The 25,770-nt window shown below is 38.2% G+C and overlaps 1 protein-coding gene across 1 annotated transcript in view; it reads right to left on the bottom strand.

Moving 5' to 3' along the window:
• ank1b (ankyrin 1, erythrocytic b) overlaps window positions 1–14,208 on the bottom strand; it is a 72,673-nt gene extending 58,465 nt beyond the window's left edge. The window contains exon 1 of the mRNA XM_041969862.1: window positions 14,083–14,208. Within this exon, the coding sequence (XP_041825796.1) occupies window positions 14,083–14,208 (126 nt within the window). The remainder of the gene's footprint in view (window positions 1–14,082) is intronic.
• Window positions 14,209–25,770: the final 11,562 nt, after the last annotated feature.

The following is a 25,770-nucleotide window of genomic DNA, read 5'->3' as shown; positions in this document are numbered from 1 at the left end:
CAATGAACATAGAGCAGTCTTTAATTTTTTTATTCAAAGTTCATTATCAATGTTCCTACATTACTCTGGGTGACAGCATTTTAAACTAAAGTACTAGTTTACTAATGCATGAATGTAAAGACGTTTATGTACTCACAGTCTACATAAATGTACTTCTGTCTGCATTACTTTGGAAAATATTTGGGCAACAATCTTAATTCAGTACCTCCCCTTTCTATGCCAATGTACTTTGTCATCAATATGGCAAAATACGCATATAGATATCTAGTAATGATTCCCTCTCTCTCAAAAGGCCTTTCCATTTGCCAGGCCACAATTGTAAATAACAATTTGTTTTTAGATTGTTAAATAAAACAAATAGATAAATAATTTTATGACTGATAAACAAAGACTGGTAAATAAAAAGGTTTCCAGAATGGTGGACAGCAAAGGTAAGAAATCTACAGAACAGAAGCTTTTAAGCCATTTGTGTTCATCATTCACAAAGCATTACAAGAAAACAGGCTGGCATCCTGGTGCTGTTTCATAACAATAATAAATCATATAATAAAAATCAGCCTGATATCACTGACAAACAGCTGAGGGAAAACAACTTGGGAGGGGGGAGTCAATTGAACAAACAAAGCATCAATATGACAAACAAACCCACAGCTGAGTAACAAAGCAATGGAACTAAATGAATTATACATCTCAGGGAAGTCACTATAAAGTCATTGCAGAATGACTCAGTCACTGAAGTCACAGTTGGATGATAGATGTCAGATAATCCTCCTGGGGTGGGGGTATAGATGTGTTGAGAAGCACAGGGTGGTTGGTACGAGGGGCAGGCTCTGCACTGCTATCATAATGTCCACTGACTGACAACCAAATCAACCATGTCATGAATTAGCACTGTTGAGGGCTCCAGTGCTGACACATTTTAACTTATGCAAGCACACTGATAAGGACCAGATGACTGTAAAGAGCATTAATCTGTTTTGTTAAAGATGGGGACCAAAAACATCTTGACAGAAAGGTCTGCAAGCCCACTTTTTAATATATTTTAATACTTTCTAACTCACAAATGTGGACCAGACACACGATCCATGCACAGAAATGTCAGCATATCCACACACACACTGTAACATACTACATCATCTTCAGCCCTGCTGTCAACAGGCGGTCATAGAAGCTGACATATGTTCCTCACTGCAGGATGTAAAGGCTCCAACACATACAAGGCTGCACATGTCAGCTTTGTGTTTGCATAATGCTGTGCATACAACAGTCACACATCCCTGTAACTCCACTTAATCGTCAAAAAGTGCCCCATCCACTTCTCTCCCTTGAAGTTTTTTCAAATTTAATGCCTTACAACTACAACTGCAACTGCAAACAAACAATATCTTGTGCGTAAACTGCACCCAGACTGAAAAGATAATCTCTTCACTGACACACATACACAACAAGATGAGATTGATGGGCTTTAAAGTAGAGGAGAATTTAACAAAAGACAGAAAAAAGCATATCAGATACAGTGATAATCTGTAAAAGTTTAATAGTCTAGTCTGTTTGAACAGGCCAAAAATATACATTCAGACATTTAAACACAAAAGAACTATATGGAGTTGTGCATGTATGATAATATACTTTCAACTTATTTTTTAAATAAAAGTAAACCACGTAAGTCCACAAGATGAAGGAACATAGAGGAAGAAAAGAATCCGAGACAATACAGTGCACACATGTATCTCTACTCATTTGTATCAGTAAGATCTTTGTTCACAGGTAATATTTTGTAACAAGTAATCATCAGTACAACAAATTTAAAAAAAAAAAACCTAGGTATATAGACACATGTTTGCATACCTGTGTACAAGCTCCAGCTAAAGTACAAGAAGGCTTCCCCTCTGTGCATGTCTGTGTTAGTGACAGCAGGTTATCACTAATCACCCAGTGGGTGGAGATTTACAGCAAAGAGCGACATGATGAAAGAGTAATGGGGGCACACACAGGCTGATGGAGGACAAAGAAGAAGTCATTGAGGACGAACGGTAGTCAGTAAAAGGCAAGATCACAGAGGGCATGGATAAGCTGTGAGGTTGCACCTGCCACGATTTTTATAAGGATCCCTGCAGCTTCTAAAAATAGAAATTTTACAGCAGCAACATTAAGTAATACAGTGCCAAGCTCTCTCTTAAGGCTTATACTTTGTGCATGAGTTTTGATCACATCCCCTTTTAATGATGAAAATCTCTAATTTTAAAATCAGAACCACAGAACTAGCTAATCGTTTTAACATACTAACAACAGACAATAATGGCATTACATGCAGCCACAGATTATCACTGATGGTGTTATAGACCTCAAAAGATTGTGACTATTGCTGGAAGCAATCAATAGAAGCATCTCTCCGTGATTCGGCATTCTGCACAGGTTCATACAGTATGGGGCCCACAAGGAGCTATTCATCAACATAGCAAGTTCCAGAGAGCAGGGTCAGGCCTGAAGTGCAAGGTCAGGTATTAGCATAATAATCCCGTAGCAAAAGAGAAGAATTGGAGTATAGCATCACCATGGGGCTGAACTCATTAAGATTAAAAAAAAAAAAAAGACGTGAAGACAAACACAGTGACATTAATGCTTTCAGGAAATCAGATTGCTGAATCAATCACAATGAGCAGCTTCATTAATCTCTCAAAATAAATAATTGAGATGGTAACTAAAAGGCAAAAGTAAATCACACATCCTTCACGTCAGGCTAAATAAATTCACTAAAATGCACAAATTGCATTAACTAAAACCTATGTTTAACAAAGTCTGTAGCAGCATGACTATGTCACACGGTGTCATAATCAGAAGACACTGAGCTCTCTCCGAAGCTCAGGCTATAATAAAACTTATGCACCAGGGAGGGCTAAAAATATGGGCTAGACAAGCTGACACACTGCATTTTAGAAAGCTGCACTTCATTCGAAGCACCATCAATCATCCTCCAGCAGTTGCTGATGCTTGTTGTCTGTGGTGTGTATTAAACACGTGATTGGAAAGTGTGCAGTTTCACCCCTAAAATGCCTATGCACCTTTTAAAAGTCAGGCTTTCAAAGGACAAAGAATATCTCTGTACTAAGTTTAAATTGTTAGGGAAATGCAAATAAAATGCAAAATAATCAATGTTTTGAGAGTCATGTTTGCGGTTTCTGTTCTGGGATAAGATCCATTCACGTTAACAGATAAAGCAACCCAAGTCAGATAAACCTTTATTTACTAAGGTGAAAGTTGTCTTCCCTCTATTTCCAGTGGATGATGCAAATTACAGAGTAATCAATCAGGTCAGAGTTTGAACATGCTTCAATGAGTTCAGTTTCTGAATGTTAATGAAGGAGAAGAGGCCACAGTTAAACTATAGGATTAATGGTTGGTTTTAATGTATGCTATATGCATATTTGAGAGGGTGTGTGTTTTTCCTCTCACCTTGCCCACCTTCCCTGTGGGACCATTGGTGCAGCGCCAGCAGGACACACCCTGTCACCCTGTCAGTCAGTCATATGACCTTAAAAGAGCTGAGTCAGATAGGCTGCTTCGTTACAATCAGGCCACGAACCACAAATATTTTAGCTTGCCCCTGTTTGTGTGAGTCACCGTTATGAGACAGCAAACAGCAGCATAAAAATGTGCATGTGTATGTCTGAAGAAGACAAAAGGGTGTACATCTTTTGGACAAGGCATGAAATAAAAAAAAAATCAATCAAGTTAGGTGGGGTACTTTCGAGACAGGCTGATACTCAGCAGTTTGGTCAGTTGATCAAACCGGCTTCAGACTGCAGGCATCTGCAGCACCATACTGACCCATAGCTAGTCTGACTTGGTGTTTTTGTAAACCAGCAGTGCTGCTGTGAATGAATCATACTGCGAATCATACGGCGGCAGCAGAGACTGACTGCTGATGAGACAATATCTCACTGTCTGCAGTTTCTTCACCAGCCTGGCTCAGCTGCTGGCTCATGCAAACTTGGGTGAATGAGACTAACAGGAAGTAGAGAAATTAGAGGAGAGGATATTCCTAATGGAAGACGCACTGTGACTCAAACTGTGACTACAGAGCAATATTACTCTTTCCCTGTGCTCCTACTAACTTTACCATCATTCAGATGGTGATATCATATTTATTGACTCACATGGTGTTCTAGCACAGGGCTGGGTTAATATTTAATTAATGGAACTCCATGTTAAGACTGTTAATTGATATGAAAATTTTGTGTTGCAGTACCTGGTTTGTTTGCTATAAAAGAGCAGTTATTTCAGCATGCATGTGGTTTATGTTGGCATAAAAAGAAACATGCTTAATGAAAATGATTTGATTTGCTGATTTCAGCTGAATGTTTAGATGTGTGTTCACCATTTCCTCAGTTAAATCTAAAGCTTATGACATAAGAAAACAAACAAAAAACAAGTAGAAGTGTTGGATCAACAGCTCATAAACAAGACCCTCTGGATCTTGTGGGAGTTTAAAGCGATGGAGAAACAGATGGGACCAGAAAAAAGCCTGTGAGCATTAGATTTTCCAGCAAGTAAATCTCCACGTTATTTACTGACATTGAATGTGTGGGCCAACATTTGGTATTGTTGCACCAGCAAATTAGTCAACAGCAATATTTGCACCAAACACATTCACACTCCAGAAATGGAGACAGATAATTTCAGTCTGGTGACCCTTTGATGCAGCAAATATTTGAAAATAAATCCTGACATTTCACATAAAAAAGGGAACTTTTGACAGGAAGCAGTAATAATACCTTACTAGTAAACCTTTTAGAGGTCAAAATTAGGGTACATATCCATTTACCTCTTGGTATTTTTCTAGCCTGAAGAGCAAAGTCAAGTAGGGAAGCTGAATGATGTTTGACTGACAGCAGCAAGTAGGGGTATCCACAGAGAAATCTTTCTTAATGAATCCTGAGTATACAGATATTTTGTCTTTTAAAAGCAGGGATACAGAATATGTGCGGATTAAGTTGTGTTTATATAACCACAGAACTACTTTGGTGGAGAGAAACAGTGTATATTTCAAGACTGTTCTGTTTCTCAATCTTCTGGCCTTCATTACTTGACATACAGTAATGTAAAAAATACTGACAGAACTAAACAAACTGGTAGCCAGACCAATAGGACTGACTCCCTTAGGTAATGTAAACCAAATTTGACTTTAAAAAGGGATTTCATGATGAACAGCCATTTCAGCACAATAATCCCACACAGCTGGCTACAGCATTATGAAACTAGAGAACCAGAAGCTTGAATTGTTCAGATCATTTTGTTGCAAATCATTTTTCTGCATGGAGACTTTGTGTCATAGTATCTGACACTTGGACAATGTAGCAATGATAAGCTGTCAAAACCCCAGGATCCCTATTCTGATTAATTTTCAAAGGATATGCTAAAGCAAACCCAAGGCACTGATTCAACAGTATACACCCATAAGGACTCAGCAGATTCACTGCCAGTGTCCCAGTCGCAAGTCTTACATTTTGGTGGCACAAAGGGCCCACACAATATTAACCTAAAGCTACCAAAAGCTATCAGAGCAGTGGTACCATTCTCTTCCTTCGCTCCTAACACCTCTTTAAACATAATTTTTCTAACCTACCCTTAAACTCCTGCATTTACTTTATTGGCTACAGTGACTGCTCTACATGAACTCTGTCATATAAATGGATATGAAATGATCTGGCACATAATGAATGGACTAGAGTTCCTTTCGAAACTGAAGCATGAATGTTTCTCATAAGTTGGCAGTTGCTTTGGATAAATATATCTGCTCAGTGTAAATGTGTGAAACAATAAGAAAACAGTATAGTAAGCAATTGGTTTAGGGATATTGATATTAGCATGCCACCTACTGAGAAAGAGCTTTAAAGATAATATTTAAATATATGGTATGCAGGTAAGTAAAAATTTGCTTGTCTGTGACTAATTTCAGGATTGTGTTAGGGTCATTTAGATTATAACTTGATAAATTAGAATAAATTAAGTCATATACATAAAAATTTCATGATTTTACTGTAAATTAAAATATCAAGTAAAACCATTTTTCTTTTTTACTTTTGTGATTGTATAAAATTGGGCCATCACTATGAAAGTAGAAATATTATTAATATTTCAGTTCCAAGATGGTGCTGACAGTCAGCATGATGGAGGAGGACAGAGTGGTGGAAGGAGAGAGAGGTGAAGGATCACAGTAAAATGGGAGGATGCAGAGAAATGGATACAGCAAGGAGTGAGAACAAGAAGAGAGATAGACGGCTGATGGAGAACGCAGAGGAAGAACAAACTGTTGTTACACTTCTTCTTCTTCCATCTAGGGTTTAAAATTGAATTAGTGATGAAGTATTTATACAAGTGCAGAGAGGATTTTCCAACCCACTGCCTTTTTTCACCATAGATGGCAGAGGAGCAGAGCAGGCAAACATACTGTATCACTACATCACTACTCTACCGTCTTATATGTAGTGGAGATAATAACATATTTACCCTAAAACCAAAGATAACCAGAGAGAGAAAGAAAGGATTATATTCACAGAGAGAACAAAGAATCACAAGTATTTTGTGTCAACTAAGCTGAAACACTGAGTCTCCATCTGCTTCTAGCTCTCTCCCCTTCACTCTTTTGTTCCCAACCTGCCATCAATGCCGCTCTCTCAGATCAGTGTGAAGTGCTATCTGCGAATGAATGGCAGCTCAGCTTTGCTGGGATCTTTGAAAACTGCTGATGTTATGTTGTAGTCTTTTCAGTGGCTTTACAATTTAAAGAAAAACAACACTTTTTAGTATAAGTGGTCCTTTTGAAATTAACTACTTTGATTTCATCTGGTTTGCATCTGTGTACACGAGTTTCATTCACCAGTTTGAGTAATTAGCCTGAGGAGAGAAGTGCAGTTCCACTGACACATAACAACCCCTCTCACTGTTCACACATATATTGATGCACACACAAAAAACTTTTAGTACAGATGTAATCTTAAACAAAAGGAAGAAACTTATTCAGTTCCATCAAAAATCACTAATGATTAGTTAAAGTTAAAAAATAGTCTTAGTTTCTAAGAAAAAGTTTAGCTATGAGCAGTTAAGAAACAAATTACAGCAACGGTAGCTGATGAAGTCTTTTAAAGATATAGGAAGAAGATAAAAACAGATAAAAACCCTATGAAAACTGATGATTAGGGGCGTTTGAGAACAAATGATGCCTAACTGTGCAATGATCGGTAATTTTGGAGACCTTGCCTAAACTTTCAGTACTTAAAATCTCTCTAATCTTATTCTGCCTTAGTTTATCAGAGCTGGCCTTTGCAGAGATAATGTTCACATATTTTACTGCGGTTTGATGGCGCTTTAGAGCTGCAGCTGCATCGTTCCAAATTACTTTTCATATTCACTTTGAAAGAAAGGATGTGCTATCTTAACAAATCTCAGAAGTGTGTCCTTTACCATGTCTAAAAGTATTCAAATAGACTTTGTGGTTGCCATATGTATGATTTTTCTTCTTTATTATTATCTTTTCTGATCAAGCAATACATCCATTAGCCAGCACATGCACTGTAAAATGTGTTTAGACCAATGTGGGAAAGTGATGGAGTCAGGGTGTGCCTGAGAGAGGCTTCTTCAGTGCATTAGTTGGCTCCTGCAGGCCACATGATCCGTGCAGACCTTCAGGAGCACTAATTCCATTACATAATGCCCTGTTACAGCTCAAAGTGTGTGTGAGAGCGTGTGTGTTCTTTGTCTGCATGTCAGTGTGTGTGGCATTGTGCCAGTCTGCATCACTTTCACTTTTCCTCTAATGATTCTTTGGAATTAACAGCACTCACATAATTTTGCTAATGAGCTCCGATGAGTCAAATGCATCACTAGTGGAGATATATCCACATGTGGGTCAACTAGGAAAAAAAGAGGATGTGCTCTGCAACTGTTGTATATTTTAGATGTCTATTTTAGTTTAAAACCTTGAATGTAAATCTGAACACAGCTTCTGCATGACTCATATTTTCTTTCTTGTTTAATTATATCTCACCAGATATGCTGACTTGTCATTTAACCTAGCATCCACTTAAATCTGGGTAAAAACAAAGCAAGATAAATGAAGCAACAAGCTATTTAGCTTCCAGCATTTTGTGTCTAGCTGGTGATCTTTGGAGCAAGTTAGATGTCTCATCAAAAAGACGTACCCTCATCCATCTCTACAACATTCATCTATGTGCAGTGTCAGATTGTAATCACCACAGCAACATCTGTCACTTCATGCCGCAGGTCAGGTGACCAAAGGGTCACAGTAAATTTTGCCAAAAGATTTCCAGCCCTTAAATCTGGTCTCTGTGTGCCAGACATTTACATAGGTTGGCCTTGCTACCAGGGCTGATGAATGGTTTGCTATAACTCTGGAAGAAATCCTATGCTCATTTTACTATTCTGTATTTCTGGAGTGCTAGATGTACTATCCATGCATTGCAGCCAGAGGTGTACCAGTGAAGATGACTAAAAAAGGTTAACATTAACAGAAAAAAAGGTTAAACTATTTTGCATAAGCATACTTATGTAAAACCCATTTGCTCTCCAGAAAACCAAATATGTGACAAACGCTAGATTTTGTCAGCCATCATGTTTCTATTCTGGAATCATCTGTGTTGTTTCAGCAGGTATGAGATCCAGCACATCAGATACAGTATCACAGCAGACTGCTAGCACACAGTAGTTATATGTAGGTAAATGGGAAGCTCTGCTCTCAGATGAGGTGTAATCCTAGGAAGCCAGGTAAATATAGCCTGTGGCATCTTTGGGTCGGCCAGAGTGCTGCTTTCTGCTGTGCTCGACCTTGGCTCATCCTACCCTCCCTTTCCTCTGAGAGGATGAAAAAGCACAAATAACCAATATAATGACTCTTGTGCTGGCTTACAAAAATGTGCATGTCTCTGCAAACTTTTAAGAACATGTTTCTAACTAAATTCCTCGTGTAGTTCAGATGTACTCAACCTGACATTTCTATATGTACAAATATACAAAACATGCCAAAACAAATAAGCAGCTGTTTTATAGAGCATGGTTTAGTCTTAATTTCTGGGATTCTTGCAGTTTATAATTGTCTGACCTACTATAAACCAGTAAAAATGTTCATGCTGCTTTACCTGGTTGAGTCAATACTGTATTTAGGAACAAAAACAAACAAAAGAAAAGAGAAATCTTTCCCTTCCTTTAAAACATTACTATTAATCTATTCCTGCCCATGATTTTACTAATGAAAACCAGTCAGGATTAATTTCAAATAAATTCTTAAAGTTATCTCCTGTGTTTTGTGTTGCTTGATGAAAAAAGTAGGCAGAGAGGCAAAGAAAGGGAGGAAAGATGAGTGCTTCAGTTAATTAGTGTCGGGTATCCATAAGGTTACATAAAAAGGGAATGAGATACCCTGAAGGCCACATACAAAAACAAACTCACACATAGACTGCATGTGAGCCCCCATGCACAAACACACATATGCATTTTTTTAAAACATAAGGAAACACGCAAAAACTTGCAAAAAAAGAGCACACACTGTCCATTAACAGATCTTTGGACCCATCACTATTAAGTGTGAGCCTGGAGGAAATGGGTGAATGCACCAGCCCGAGGAGCCTCATGCTGAGTACTACAATAAAAGGTTTGATGTCCCAGATTGGTTCAAGTCATTGCTTACAGAGAACTGAACATGAACCAAGCCACCAGTAGTCATGTCTGAAGACGATAGTTTTTATGAACATCACTCTTAGCATTAATTCTTATTTAATCAAAGATGTGTAATTGAAATAAAGTATAACTGCTGTGTACTACACTCGAGCTGATTATGCTCTGAGTTAAGTTAATGAAAGAGACTAAATAAATAAAAAGTTTGCATTTCAGGAGGCACAAAGCTCTAACAATCATAAATAATTGGTGAGAGGTCATTCCAGCTGTCTGGCTTCTTGTTGAGTTTTTGACTAATGGTGCCCTGGAGCTGTTAAACAATGCCCAGTGTGAGGAAGGTGCCAAGTTCTGCAGCGAGAAATGCGGAACAGAAGAAAATTCCAAGATCAAAATTATGGACATATACACTTGCATCCATAGTTTTGATACTCTTTACTACTTTGTGTAGAGAAAAACACAAAGAGTGTGTTTACTCTATAGGCTGCTGTATTATTACAAGGAAAAATTACTGTATATCAAACAGCACTGTACAAGCAACACACTGTTTACAGTGAGTTTCTCAATGTCCAGTAGAATCTAAAAGGATGTTTAAAAGGTGATTTGGCCATTTATTATTTAGAGTTTTCTCTACTGGATTTTTGTCACACCAGTTTTAGAAATCCCATTCCTCCTTAGACCCTTTGCTGTTTGTTTAATTATTTCAAAAAAGGCCATGGAATACCATGTGGCTGGTTTTAGTCTAGAACTTCCATTTTAACAAAAGATTAGTTGATTAAAAAGAAGACTCCAGACCAAAATACATGGCAGCAGTCACTTCCAAACCACCCTGCAGCTGCATGAAGCTCATAGCTACTTTCTTTGCAGATTCCCTGACTATATTACTATCCAGTCTGTCCCAATTTCTGATCTCTGCCTTCACTGTAGTGAAAATCTTTTGTTTAAGGGGAGGAGTATAGAAGAGAGATCCCATGCTGCTGAGTTTGATTTACATCGAGTGGAGCCAATTAACATCCCTAAACACTAAAATCAGTCTGTGCTTAATCTCCCCCCTTTCCTTTTATTATTTGCACTACTTCTGGGAGCAGTAACAATCTTCTAGGAAAGAAAGATAGATTCAGATTCCGATACATAGTGAAGAAGTATGGTTGATGATTGAAGTGATGGTGAGGAAAAATGGCCAACAAGTCAGAGGCAGCCAAACAGAGATGGGTTTTGCTATAAACTCTTCTTTAATGCTGCATGAAATGTGCCATAAGCTAGATATATAAATTTTCCTTTTTTGAATAAAACAAACAAAAAAATCTCATGAATTAAGTGTGGGGTTCCTAAAGATCAATTTTAGGCCCAGTTGATGCCCTTAGTAAACTGTATTTTACACATGAAGTCATGGATGGCATAAAATGTCTTATAGCTGAACCAGGACAAAACTGAGGTTTTTATTATAGTTCCTGAAGACAAGAGAAAGATAATTAAAAAAAAAGTAAAACTTTAAACCTTCTTATTGTGTGAGAAATCTGGGTGTCCTTTATGGCTCTAGGCTGGATTTTGTTCCACACATTAGAAATGTCTTAAAGATTTTATCATCTTACAAATATCGCCAGAGTCTGCCCATTTTTCTCTTTTGCCAGCACTAAGGTGTTGATGCATGCTTTTACCTATAGAAAATATTACTATAATGCCCTGGCCTCTGGTCTTCCTGAAAATACAAATTCAAATTTGCAACTACTCCAGAATTCAGTGGCACATGTGCTGGCGAGGACCAGAGGGCGGGGACACTTTATACCAGTTATAAAATCTATGTATTGAACCCTTGTGTGTTTTAGGATTGACTATAAAGTTTTCTTTGTAGTTTATACATGTCTACATGGTCTTGGGCTTTTGTATTTATCTGATGCTTTTAAACTATGAACTCTTCCCTGAGCTCCTCTAGTACTTGCCCTTTAATTGTTCCTTAAGTGAAACCCAAAACTTACTACTATATGGACCTCGTCTGTGGAACAGACTGCCGGGGAACCTCATGTTCTTCAAAAGAGGCTCAAGACCTACTTTTGTGTGGTGTGTGAGAGAGTTAGAAAGAGAGTAGGTATATGTTTAAATAGTTATTTTATATTGTTTTTAATATGCAATTTTTACTTTTTATTCTGTAAAGTACTTTGTGCTGCTTCTGTATGAAAAGTGCTTTATAAATAAATCTGATTTGATTTGAACTGTGGAAATAAATGATGATACTGTGATGTTTACCCACAATTGGCCAGATCCACTGGGCCCCAAAATAATATTTTTTCCTATTAATAGCAAAAATAACAGCAAAAAATCAGATCATACAGAAATATATAGCCATTTACATGGTAATTTTCTAAACACTCCTCATGTCATGTGATTGTAGCTGTGAATGTAACTGTTGGTCAGATGCTAACACATGAAAACAATTATTTTTATAGAGGGTTTTTCCGTCCTTATACATAAAAGTGCACAGTGTGCACAAATCTTTTTCGACAGGACTGACAGCAGCTTATTGAAAAGAAACAGTGATGTCATAGATGTATGAAAGTTCTATCATTGCCTTTTACCAAAAACCCTCCTTCTCATAGGTGTCTCACTAACTCAAGGTCAACATGAGTTTGGTCCAAAAACAACCTTGACATTAGGTTCTGAATTGCCAGGGTGTTACTTTATTTAGCGGTGTACTTTTTTTTTTTTTTTACACCTTTTTTCTTGAATATGGTCAGCTTGTAACTGCACATCTGTGTGCAAACAAGTAAAAACTCCTGTTACTAAGGTTAGCACGAGCAGAATCTTAGCTACGTCCCCCCAGCATTTAAGGAGGGGAGAGTTTAGTGCATACTTGTGATGTTACAACAAGGAGACAGAGTTGCACAATCTTTCTTCACAAGCCAAATACATACATGTTCTAGTCCACTTGTAAACATCACAGTTGGAGTCTGTGAAAATCTTTACCCTGGAAGGCATCTTCCAATATGTTTGGATTTGATCACCAGATAATAATCTGGAAATTATATATATTTATATATTCTTTTTGGAAAGCTCTCACATTGCAATAGAAAAGAAATTGCATTACATCTGAAAACAACCATAATATAGTATACTTTATGTACATCAATATAACCTATATTTAAATAAATAAAAAATGATTGAGGAAAGCAAGCTGGTGAAATTAGAAGAAAACTGCAGAGCAGTGGAATCCCACTGATTAGCATTCAACAAGCACACTCCATCAACATCCCATCCTTCCTGATTCCACGTGTACTATATTTGTAATTTCTATTTTAGGGTATATTTCGTAATCCATTCAGCCACCTATCAGTTTCTGTCTCACTGATAAGCATATGAATCTGTTTCACACACTTAAAAACCTATATGTTTTCTTTTGCCACAAAAAAAACATAGAAACGGAGAGCAGGCATTTTACTGAACACTCAGCCTCTAAAAATGAAATTGTGTTGCAACAGTCCCCTTTTAAAACAGAACCTGTGTTTCCCTAAATCATTTTAATGCAGCCGTGAATCAGTACAAAGTAGTACAACCCCAATAAAATCTGCAGCTAATGGCATATCAGAATTGGGGGTGAGTGAACCAGAGATGAGAGATGTGGGGGTAAATGAGAGCTCCTCACGAGAGCTCACCGCATGATATCCTCCCAATTCAACAATTCTAATTGTGAATATTCTAAACTAAAATAATACTGACAAGATGTAGACTTACCCTTTAAATGACCCATGTCGCACAAAAATGCACTAAAAATACACAACTGCATCTGTTATTACAGCGTACCTCCATCTTCCCCCTCCATTTTACATCTACCCCAATGAGAAAAAAAAGCAATATGGGGGAAGACACCAAATCTTAGAACAACACAGCTTGTTAGGAGACAGCAGAGCTCGAAAAAGCTTGTTAATGTGGATTTCAATTTTATCCACAAAAATACATGTACTGTGAACAGGCTTTTCTTTAGCTGCATCTACTGAAGGCTCGTCAGGTGAAAGAAACAAATGACATCTTCTGTTATTTAACCAACAGTGTATATTAGTCACACCCCACTCGTACAAACACTCAGCATAAGCCTCCTTTTCTTTTCCACATAGCTTCATATCTGACAGAGCAGACACAACCTGTACCAGTGCATCTAAGCCTGACTGGTAAACCTTCACACACACACACACACAAACACACACACACACACGCACACACACACACACACACACACACACATATTCACAAATGCACACACCAGTTTAGGCCAACTGTATAATAATAACTTGTGTAATTGCATTATAACCCATCATGCACAATGGATGCAGTGAGACTGAGACAGAGAGGTGCAGGTAGAGAATAATCATCACCTCCACTGTCTCTTGAGACAACCATCCATACCTTGCGTCTGCGATCCCTGGATCGATTCCTCTTTTTTATCTTTTCCTCCTCCTTCTCCCTCTGCTCCTGGGCGGCGGCCTCCGCGAGGTCCTTGGTTTTGCGGAGCTGCTTGGCGGCTTGCGCCATGGTGCCGCTGCTACTGCTGCTGCTGCTCCAGTCACCGTCGCTCCAGCCCTCCTCTTGTTTGCACTACCAGCAGTCGTCCCTGTTTCCTCTCTCTGCGTCCCTCTGTCCCCAGTGCCCCGCTGCTTCACTGCCTCTTCTCTGGTGGCCACGACATGTGTGCACGAGGCAAGCAATGGCAGCGTCTGTGTCCAGCTATTTGTGAGTGCATGCAGATGATCTCACAACAGCCACAAGACAGCCTCCAGCATCCACAAAGAAAGATGCTACAGCTAGTGGTGCTGATGCTGCTGCCTGTGCCACGGCTGCTACTCATCGAGGCAGCTAGCACTGCACTGAACTGCCTCCCCTCCCCCCTCCTTCTTCCTCCCTTCTCTCCTCTCCTCCCTCTGCTTGCAGAGACCAGTCACGCAGTTCTGTGTTCAGCTCAGTGGGGACCATGCTGCAGAGCTCTCTCGTTCCTATCTGTCAAATGTCTGTCTTTTCCTAGTGCTCTGCATCTCTTACCAGCTTTCTTCCCTGCACAAAGGATTTCTTGCATAAAAACAGCTGTTGCTTATTGCATAAGTGAGGTACAAAAAAAGGCTAAACCTCGTTTTCTTTCAGATTGATTATTTTGTCTTTTTTTCTCACGTCTTCCTCGTCTTTGAACGTCACTTTTCCTTCCTCCTGAAAACAGATGGCGAGAAGAATAGATGTGTAAAATAGTAATAGATATCTACACCTCGCACCTGACGACTAACAGGAGGTTTTGTGTGCATGCTTGGTCATACAGTGGTTATCAAATGTTAATGTTAAAATGGCATGTAACCATAGAGTAATGCACTGCAACCCTATCAGCTCAGTCCTCTTTAATTTTAGTGTTGAAAGGAGAAAAAAGCAGAATAACATCAACATGAGTTTTTCATTAATATTACATGTGCTCTCCCTCCCCTTTCATTCCACCACTTTCCATCAGGAGGAGATACATGGACATGTACATTTGAAGCAGCAGTTCAATAGCTTATGAGTAAAGAGCAGCATTACCAGACAGAGACTGGCCTATTTGGTAATGTTTGAAAGACTAGTTATTTTACAACTTGGGACTTTTTGACAACAATCTAAACCAATTGTTAAAACTGTTTCTTTGTTGTAATGAGCCACACAAAGAAATCCCAATCAATAAAAAAATATGTCTGAAATTGCTGTTAGTTTTCTGTAATTTCACATCATTTAAAGTTAGCAACATGACTTTATTAATGTAAAAACAATATTCATTTTAATGTTTTAAGAGGCATAATCCCTAAACTATAAAAATAAATCCACCTGACAATCAGTGCAACATTAGTTTTTGTTATCATCTTAGCTGTTCTAACTTGTGGTCCACATACTTTATTATAATTCATTTTAATTTGTTTTCATTCCAGTTATAACATGCATTTGTCTTGTGATTCTCACTAATCATCACCCCAGAGGTAAAAACTACTGACGTCAAACTCTGTCCCATCTATTCCCATTTCCGCCCCAGCATCATCTTTCTGCAGAATGATGTAGCAGCATAAAGTACGGCGCAGCCTTCAACAAAGAGGCCGTGTGACAAGACTGTCAATGCATATGTTTAATATTCATAGATGCCATGTGCCAGCTGATTATTGCATTTATGCACATTCCATCAAGTCAAGCCAAAAAATTACAGAAGGATGAAAAAATAATTAACTGACTAGGCCTTTTTTCATTTGCTTATGACATTTTCTTCTTTTTGTTGTATGCTTCTGCACTTACGCTTTTTTTTAAATGCTTTCTTGCTGTTTATACTGTTATACTGTTGTGTGTGCCATTCCTGTGAGTGGCATATTTGTATTCTTTTTTTGTTGGATTATAATAAAGCAATTTAAGACATAAAAAAATGTATTTGTCTTATGCAAAAGCCTCTTCTGGAATAGCTGTCAAGTTTAACCAGGGTAGGAACTGCTGATTCTACATAAAAATCCTCCATTAGGAGATGCATGTGCCTATTTAGGGTTGTGCGTGTCTCACAAAAAAAACTAAGTTAAAGGGTCTCTGGATAAATGCTTCTTCATGACTGGACTTTTCTTTAATCCCAGGAAGCATCACAGTCATTATCAGAATGCCTCCTCCCAACCTGCAGCACACCTACAGCAGAAGGCTGGGGTCACTTAAACTGTAAATAAGAGATGTTCAAGGTGTTAAATGCATCAGCAGAATGATGAAATATTAGAGTATTAGAGTGAAAATTTGTTGCATAGCATTTTAAGTACTGCAGCAAAGGTGGGAGGATGAGCTGAAGAACTTTTCCAAGATCACAAAAGAATATTTTTATTGTCAAAAGGTGGTGTGTTTTAGGCTTGTCCTTGATGTTTAGAAAGAATGAAATACACCTCAGTCAGATGATCAGCAAAATTGAAAGACCTTAAAGATGCAGCTGAAGAGTGGCAGAAACCACCAATATGAGACTTCCAGATATAACATGAAAGTTTTAAAAGCATTCATTGTTGCCGAAAGTCATTAATGTACAAATCGGGCATTTAGTTTGTGTTTGCTTCTCTTATTTTACCATTTTAATTAAAAAATACTGATACAAGCACTGGGTCTAGATAAAATGTGGTGATCCAGATAAAAGATTCCAAATGACAATGCATGACCACAATTAAACAGTGAAAACGTTTTTAGTAAAGGACTGCATAAACAAAAAGTAAACTGAAGCAGGTAGGTGTGCCGTGGCCACCAGAGTGAATTATGTTTCATCAATCAACACAGGAGACAGCATGGAAGTGTAAAAATTATCACCAGCATGTCATGCTCTACATCCCTGACTGGATTAAATGACTTCCAGCAGACAATACTTCATGATTTACAAGTACACCAAAGCCATTCCATTCAAAGCCTCAAACTGCACTGCAACACCTTAGGCCATCTGTCGTTTTCTGTGTTATGACACCATCAGCTGGCAAAAGAATGTTACTGCTGTTCCTGTAGTTCACAATTTGTAAATGTATTATTAGCACTCCTTAAAAAGCATTTCTTTGCCCACATCAAAATCAGGTCTATTTCTCTACTCTTTTCTTAAATTCTTAAATTTATGATGACTGGTTGTGCATTAGCTTATACATGTCTTATTTAAATTTAGATTCAGTTATTTTGTTTTTCATCTTTGGTTTTACTTTATTGATGGACCTTCTCATCAAAATTTCTATTTTTTGTTGCCAAATTAATAGCAATAAATATTCTTCATGTCTCCGAAACAGCCTAAATATCCTTCACAATGTCTTCCCAGTTGTGTCACAAGCCATCTGGCCTAACTCCAAAGCAGACTGTGTATTCTTTGGTCTTTGCCCTTGATGATGACTTGCACTTACCTCAGCAGAAAACGCTCTGGGACTCAGCAAGTGCTGTTGTGTCCAATGTATAAAATCCATACAGCCATTTCTGAAATAAGAACAGCAGGAATGGATGATGTAGGAAAGGACGAGACTTTCTTTTAACCTTGACGTAGAAGAAAAGCATCCTCCCATTTGGTTTTCAGAATATACACCACGATTAATATGTTTCAAAAGACTAAATTATATATCAATTTGACAATCCTGTTGAAGTGGTTAAATAGTAGGCGCACTCACAAGTATGAAGTAATGAAATCTGAAAGTATGTCAAATAATCTTTTTTTGTTAAGGTGTAGAAAGATTTTCTTCCACAATCTAGTCTGTGGTGATCATTTATATATATATATATATATATATAAATATATATATATATATATATATATATACACTACTGTTCAAAAGTTTGGGGTCGCTTCCCTATTGAATCCCATGGCAAAGTGACCCCAAACTTTTGAACAGTAGTGTATATATATATATATATATATATATATATATAGAGAGAGAGAGAGAGAGAGAGAGAGAGAGAGAGAGAGAGAGAGAAAGAGAGAGAGAGAGAAAGCGAGAGAGAGAGGAAATTTCTCAACTTCCTTTTGTACTTACTAATTCTGCTGTTGTTAAACCTACTGGTATATCTGCTACTTCTCCTGTCTCTTCTACAGGAGTCCTGTCACAGATTTTACTTCTACTGCTGTAAATAGATACACTTACACAGTTTAAGCAGTAGATGTCAGCAAAGACTCAATCTCTACATCAAACACACAGGACGTAAGGGGGGAAGTATAATACTGCAGGTATTACAGTAAGATCAGCTGCAAAGCTTGTGTCGTTTATAAATACTGAGAGATGTGGCTGAATTTGCTCTTTATTTTCACAATCTTGTCTGTTTATTGTCTGTGATGAGAGCTCCACTGAATTATAACTGCAACTTTGCTGTGAAGAAATTTGTTTAAAACATAGACAATGGCATGAAAGTTTACAGATCTCTAGGTTGTAAAAAACTAATGCTAAAAGGGTGCAATAATACAAGAATGCAAGGCAATGATGTAAATAGTACAATAAAGCCTGTTTCATATAAGAATTATACAAGATAATATAATCTTATTTAGTTTATAGTGAACTATTGAATAAAACCAGCTGCACTAAAAATGACAATGGTCATTTAGTGAAAAACACCATTTTTATTTCTTTTTTAGGAACTGGCAGCAACTTTGCCAGTTAGTCTAAGAGTTATTGGCTGTGTTCATAATATAATAGTTTCTGAATGTATTTTAGATTTTAAATACAAAACTAGAAATAAATTAGAATTTCATCACTAAAATCTTGTAGTGTCACAACCTAACACTGTAAGACTGAAATTGTTTTTTTATCATTAGTTTTTATTTCGTGTTTGAAAGTCATCAACAATACTAAGGTACTAAACCAGGGGTGCCCAAGTCCGGTCCTCGAGATCTACCATCCTGCAACTTTTAGATGCAACCCTTCTCCAACACACCTGAATCAAATGACTGGCTCATTACCAGGCCTCTGCAGAGCTGAATGACATGCAGATGACATCTGATTCAAGTGTGTTGGAGAAGGGTTGCATCTAAAAGATGCAGGATGGCAGATCTCGAGGACCAAACTTGGGCACCCCTGTACTAAACGATGTTTATCTGTGCAGAATATGGACTGGAGACCCCCAGGTAATACTTGGCAACACCTCCCAAGGAGGTGGAGAATGAGAGAGCCAAGAGCCTGTGAGGCTTCCAGATACAGACCGACAAAATGGTGGTGGCCAACCAACATTTTGATTATTGTCATCATGGATAAGCAGCAAGGGAAAGCCGTTATGATCAATGTAGCCATCCCCAACAATGGCAATATCAGGAAAAAGGAACATGAGAAACTGAAGAAATACCAAGGACTCAAGGTAGAGCTGGATAAAGCCTGGAAGGTTTAAGCCAACAGTAGTACTGATGGTCATCGGAGCACTAGAGGTCATGTCCCCACACTGGAGAAATGGTTCCAACAGATAGCTGGAAAAACATCAGACATCTCCATCCAGAAGAGCGCAGTCCTAGGAACAGCTGAGATATTGCGTAGGACCCCTGTGTGTGCGCGAAAACATGAATGTAAATACAGAATCCATCCATACATTGGCTACACCCAAACTGTACTATTCTAAAAAGGTTGAATGGTATTATTTCATATGTGCATCCTCTTGTACAATCTTTTTTGTAATTTAGCTCCTTGCAAGACTTTCCAAAGCTCTTCTTTAGATGTAGGTTACTTTTTGTTATGTTCTCTTTCAAGGCATTGGAAAGTATTCATTAAATTCAAAAATACACTGCAAAACTTGTGGAAAAAACATGAAGTAGAAAAGGATCATTTTAGCTTCCTGATGATGTTAAAGATTTCCACAGAGGCTGAACAAACTATTTTAAGAAATTTCTTGTTGAGATGGTGAGAAAGTACAAAATTCTTTACAATACTTTAGCATTAAAAAACATGGACACCTGCCCGCATAAGATCCCGTTCCTGTGAATAATCGTTTGTTTACTGTACTACAACACTTTCATTCTCCCAGAGAGAATTACACTTTCCAGTATGATACAGCACATAAATTGCACTGTAACTTTACACAGCAAGTTTTTACAGTGTATTACCAGGTTACATTTGAAACAATGTAATATTTTATATGAAAACTGTTGCTGATAATCTGGCTAATATGTCTTTAAAAAACCCAAGGGATTATCTTGTCCAAACACATGATCTGAATGCATGTTTATCATTCAAAAAAAGAACATGTATTTCCATCCAACTTTCTGCAAGAGAGAGCATATCTTCCAACATTCTTTTTTAAAAGTTTTCAAAGTTAAATAAAGAATCTTTACAAGATATTGTACAGTTGACTATAGGATATCTGAGAGAATTCTAAAAATTAATTGGCTCACATAATTTATGCTGCTGTAAAGAAAATGGCTTTATTAAAAGAAAAATAATCTAAGTGCTCTTTTTAGAACAGTCATGCTATACATGACTGCTCCTCTATTAGTCACCGCTGATCATTGAAGCAGATCATATCAGAGGTACTCTGTGAGAAACAAAGTGCCTCAGGGTGAGAGGTACTTGGCAGACACCCAATAAATGATCTCAGAGTCACCCCTCGTGAAGCCAAGACACCACAGTACTGCAGAACATCTTCCTGTCCAGGGAAAGAGTAATGCAAACTTTCTCCCTTTCCGCCTGAAATGCTGATGAAGAGACTTGCACACCCGGCAGTTCTTCACTGGTTATAATACAGTCTCCTTTTTCATTGTCAAAGCCTTTTCAACAAGCAGCTGATGATGGTGAATCTTACATATTTACCAGCTTTATTGAATTACTTCTAAATGTACAACTTCCAAAAAGAGTAACACCTCTTTGGTTGACGATAAAATATGTGACACAGTTAAAATCACTGATTAACTCTAAAATAGACCCCACTAATGTCAGAGGCTAATATCTTAATCCTTTTTTTTTTTTTCTTTTGCTGCAGCCATGCCTTGCTCAGACTGCCGGGAATTTCGCTGACCTCTGCGACTTAGATTACCTGGCAGGACCTGAGAGAATTGCTCAAGAGCACTTGAGGACAAGAACCGCACTGCTTCCATCAATACTCATCGATTTTGCCTGTCTTTCCCACTCTCGCTCTCTTCCTTGCTCTTTGTCTTTTTTTTTTTTTTTCTAACAGGAGTTACATTACAGTAAATGTGTTTGCTTTGCAGTGTTTCTGCAAACTGCAATGGCAAATAGCTTGTTCCATAGATTAGGAGGTACAGCTGAGATGCAATGTAGAACTCTGATCCTCTTGCTCATAGTATGCCAATGCCTTTCTTTATTGCAGTTGTAGTCTTCATTTTATGTCATGGTGTATGGAGGACCAGGAGGGTCTTTGAAATAGCAATAAAGCATTTTGATGATGAGTTGAAAAGGAATTGCATATTGAAATAATTATTAAATTATTAAAAAATTATTATTATTATTATTAAATACGCCAAGGTCCCCTGACTCTGCTTCCTTATTGGAAGACGTGTTGTTGGGATTGAGGAGGTCTTGTGTTGAGGTCAGCAGCCCCCCATCCACACTTTACACAGTGTTAATGGAGGACTGCTTTCCCCTCCTGAGCCGCTGGATGGTGGACCAGAATCTCCTCGAAGCCGTCCAGAAGTCATTCTCCATGGCCTCTCCAAACTCCTCCCATGCCAGAGTTTTTGCCTCAGTGACTGCTGAAGTTGTGTTCTTCTTAGCCTGTCGATACCCATCAGCTGCCTCCGAAGTCCCACAGGCCAAAAAGGCCAAATAGGACTCCTTCTTCAGCTTGACAGAATCCCTCACTGCTGGTGTCCACCAGCGGGTTTGGGGATTTCTGTCACAACAGGGGGCTCCGCCAGACATTTCCAGCAGACCCTTACAACACGTTTGGGTCTGCCAGGCCTGACCGGGATCCTCCCCCATCATCTGAGCCAACCCATCACCAGGTGGGGATCAGTTGACAGCTCTGTCCCTCTTTCACCTGAGTGTCCAAGACATGCGGCCGCAAGTCCAATGATACAACTACAAAGTTGATTATCGAACTGCACCCTAGAGTGTCCTGGTGCCAAGTGCACATGTGGACACTCTTATGTCTGAACATGGTATTTATTATGGACAATCCATGATAAGCAGAGAAGTCCATTAACAGAACATCTCTAGGATTCAGATTAGTGGTGCTGTTCCTCCCAATCATGCCCCTTTAGGTGTTACTGTCTTTGCCTATGTCCCCCCACCCGGTGTCGGAGGGAGACTACCCTCTCATCCACCAGGGTAAATCCCAACGTACAGGCGCCAAGTCGAGGGACAATGAATATGCCCACACCTGCTCGCCGCCTCTCACTGGGAGCAACTCCAGAAAGGAAGAGAGTCCAGCCCTACTAGAGGACAGTGAGCCCAAGCTGTGCGTTGAGATGAGTCCAATTTTGTATTGACAAAAAAAAAAAAAAAAACAAACAAAACAAACAAAAACAAAACAAAACAAAAAAAAAAAACTTTAATGTGCTTATGAGCCATGTGTGCATGAATTGGTGTATGAATGATGCACCAAGTCATGTTGTATACTAAAATTATGTGTCCTTTTGTTGGTGTTTTTACACTATGTGAAATATAACGGTGAAATGCAACACCTACACCATGCTTCACCCTAATTATTTGTCCTCATTTTAAGAGTGAAAGTTGACAGTTGAACAGCATAAAACAAATATTGTTATTGCATGCTATTTAATCTGTATTTGTTGGATTGATGTTACCTTGAAATGTCAGACTAGTTTTGCAACAGAATTCAATGGCATAAGAAGCAGGGATGGCACTTCACAGAAGAGCATAGAGAGAGTTAAGGCCAATCAGAAGATTTCAGAATTAAAAGAGTTTATATTCGACAGTCTGCATTTAAAAGTCTGCCATGTTGAACATCAAAAATAACAAAAAATTTAGTCCAAATTTTTCCAAACTAAAGTTTACATGGACTGCAGTTCTGTTATGTCCACTCCTCCATTAGTCATTGTGTGGAAAAAATTACTTGGATCTATTGTACTGTATTCTCTGACACTTAGATTAAAGCTTTTTGTGTTTTTGTGTTGTGAATATCTGTTCCTTTTTTATGATTAACCCCAAAAAGCATCTCACAGACTTTTCTTCCTTCTTTCTGGTGGCCTCATCATTCTCGGAAAAAAATGAAGATCTATGCCGAGTATTTGCCCACTTTTTAATTACTCCCAGAGGCCCAACTGGTGCTTACATACCTATTTTGGTCTGAAGGAACTCCAACCCACTCTAAACTTTCAGACACACATGGGTGATGTGATGATCAAGATAAGTCTCTTAGGGGTCATTAAGTTTAACAACAGCAGAGGGGAGGAGGGGACAGGGAGAAAGAAGTAATATAAAGTTAAGGAAAGGAAAATGTCTTGTGCAGGTTTTAATATCAGGAATTAATGGATGATGCACATGCCAGAACTGTCTGATGCACAGCCGGTTTAATCAGATGCCTTGGAGTTTGAGGGTTGTGCTTGGTATTGCTCAGCAATTCATCCTGAGGGAACATCTTCCTGACATATTCATGCAGGCTTTGTTTTATACTATCCAGCATCTCTGACACTCACTTTTTTCTTTTGTCAAGTCTCAGTGTGGCGGACTCAGCTGGATGACAGTGGTGAAGTCAGTGCCATTTGAACAAAATTTAAAAGTCTAGCCAATGTTACATAATATATGTTGGAGGACTGATGACAAGTGGGTTGCTTGAAAGAGCATACAACAAATTTTAGGCTCAACGTCTGAGAGCTGTATCTTGATGGAATAGTGTTGTCCTGGAACCAGTTACAGCTCTTTTCAGACTTCTCTCCATGAATCTAACAGATTGTAAACATGTCCCATTTATGTGTGAAGGAGCACCCTGTTTGGACCAACTGACAGAAGAGTCTAAAAACATTCTTTTTTACATTACAATATATTAAATGATAATGTAAAACTCTCTTCTGTGTCCCTTTGCCTCCTCACCGCCTCACTGCAGATAGACAGAGACAAGGAAGGCAGCTGCACTGCAGCAACTGGGCGTTGGCTCAGTGCACGGAGCAAGGCAGAAAAAAATGAGAGGAGAGATGACGGGAGCAAGGGTAATGTGTGTCTAAAATGTCTCTGCATGTTATAGCAACAGAGTATAGAAATTATTAGTACACAACATTATCCTCAACACCTTTCTTTGTTGATTTAAGTGTTTTCTCCAGTTTTACTTTATTCACTTCCTAAAGTTACTGGGTGCTGTGCAGATTCAGATCTTCTCTGCAAAATATATCATAGGTTTGACCAAACAAGATAAACTCTAATAGACAAAGCTTAACAACAATTGACAGATATTATCTTATATTTTACTTCTGTTAAATATATAAAGAATCAATAAATCTTCCATTGGGAATGGACTGTAGTCCACTGTGACCTTTAGAGGATACTGTGGGTGTAGAAATGAAATGTCCTCCACTATCCCAATGAGTTAATGTAGACAGAGATTAATGACTCAAACCTGTTAATAATTTCTATCTTATTCCTTAAAGATGCCAAATATATCAAGCATAAAAAAGTGCAAAAATCTTGGAAAACATTTAGTGCTTAGAAATATTTTCACTTGATTCAACAGCTCATATGTATTTATGCTGAAGAAATACAAAGGGATAGACTTTGGATTGTGGAGCCTTAACATGCAGTATGGTTCAATTGGATTTTTTGTCTTTGAAGGTTCAGTCTTTCAAAAGACCCAAGAGAAACTGTGTGGAACAAGCTGTTTTTCTCTGAATGTTGCAGCGGCAACTGTAACATCCACTGATCATTTTCATACAGTCATAGTAATTGGAATTTGCGTAAACAAATAAGTCAGTTAATAAAATGGAAACAAGATGATTGAAAGTTATATGTGACAATAATATCTTTCACTTTTGTTACTTTTCTTTGTCTTTGTGTTTGAATTACTAGCATTGGTAATTACCCTAATGGACACTGCGGTGGTTGCCCAACCATGGTTAACACTGAAATAATACAATTTACTTTTACAATGTGACTGTATTTCAGAGCAAGGGAGAATTTTCTTCTTGCAAAGCTTCTTCCTGTAAACATGATGTTTGGCAAAGTGTCTTCAAATTCTTCTTGTTTAAGTCCTTTAGACTTGACAAGGGGTGGGGGAAAAGGACGATAGTGACTTGTGAACACTGGTCAGCATTTAAGCAAATATATTAACATAAAGCATGGATAGTTCCCTTAGCTTAGTTTTACCAATGGCATTTGTACTAAAATGGTTTCATACACCTGGTGGCAACCCAACACTGACATCTGAATGCATTTCACTTACCACCTGGAATTCAGATATGTCCTTGTTTAATTTGGAAACAGCCTTAACTTTTAGTTTCAGTCTCCCCCACAAAGCTTGGTTGTTAAAAAAAAACAGCAAACAAATCTAAAAATTTTTGCAACTGTGTTGCTGTCCAAGAAAAACAAACTGGATCCACTGGTCCAAGGTCATCGGGTCCTCAGGGAAGCTGCAAAGGGTCAACTTGCCAATGCAACCAGACACATTTTGTTGGAGACAACTCCAAGACTAAAACAAAGAGCCATGGTCTGAGAAACAGTGGTGTATCACTTGTTCCTTGTG

This window comes from Melanotaenia boesemani, chromosome 19, assembly GCF_017639745.1.
Source record: "Melanotaenia boesemani isolate fMelBoe1 chromosome 19, fMelBoe1.pri, whole genome shotgun sequence".
Taxonomy (NCBI): domain Eukaryota; kingdom Metazoa; phylum Chordata; class Actinopteri; order Atheriniformes; family Melanotaeniidae; genus Melanotaenia; species Melanotaenia boesemani.
This window is presented reverse-complemented; position numbering and strand designations above follow the sequence as displayed.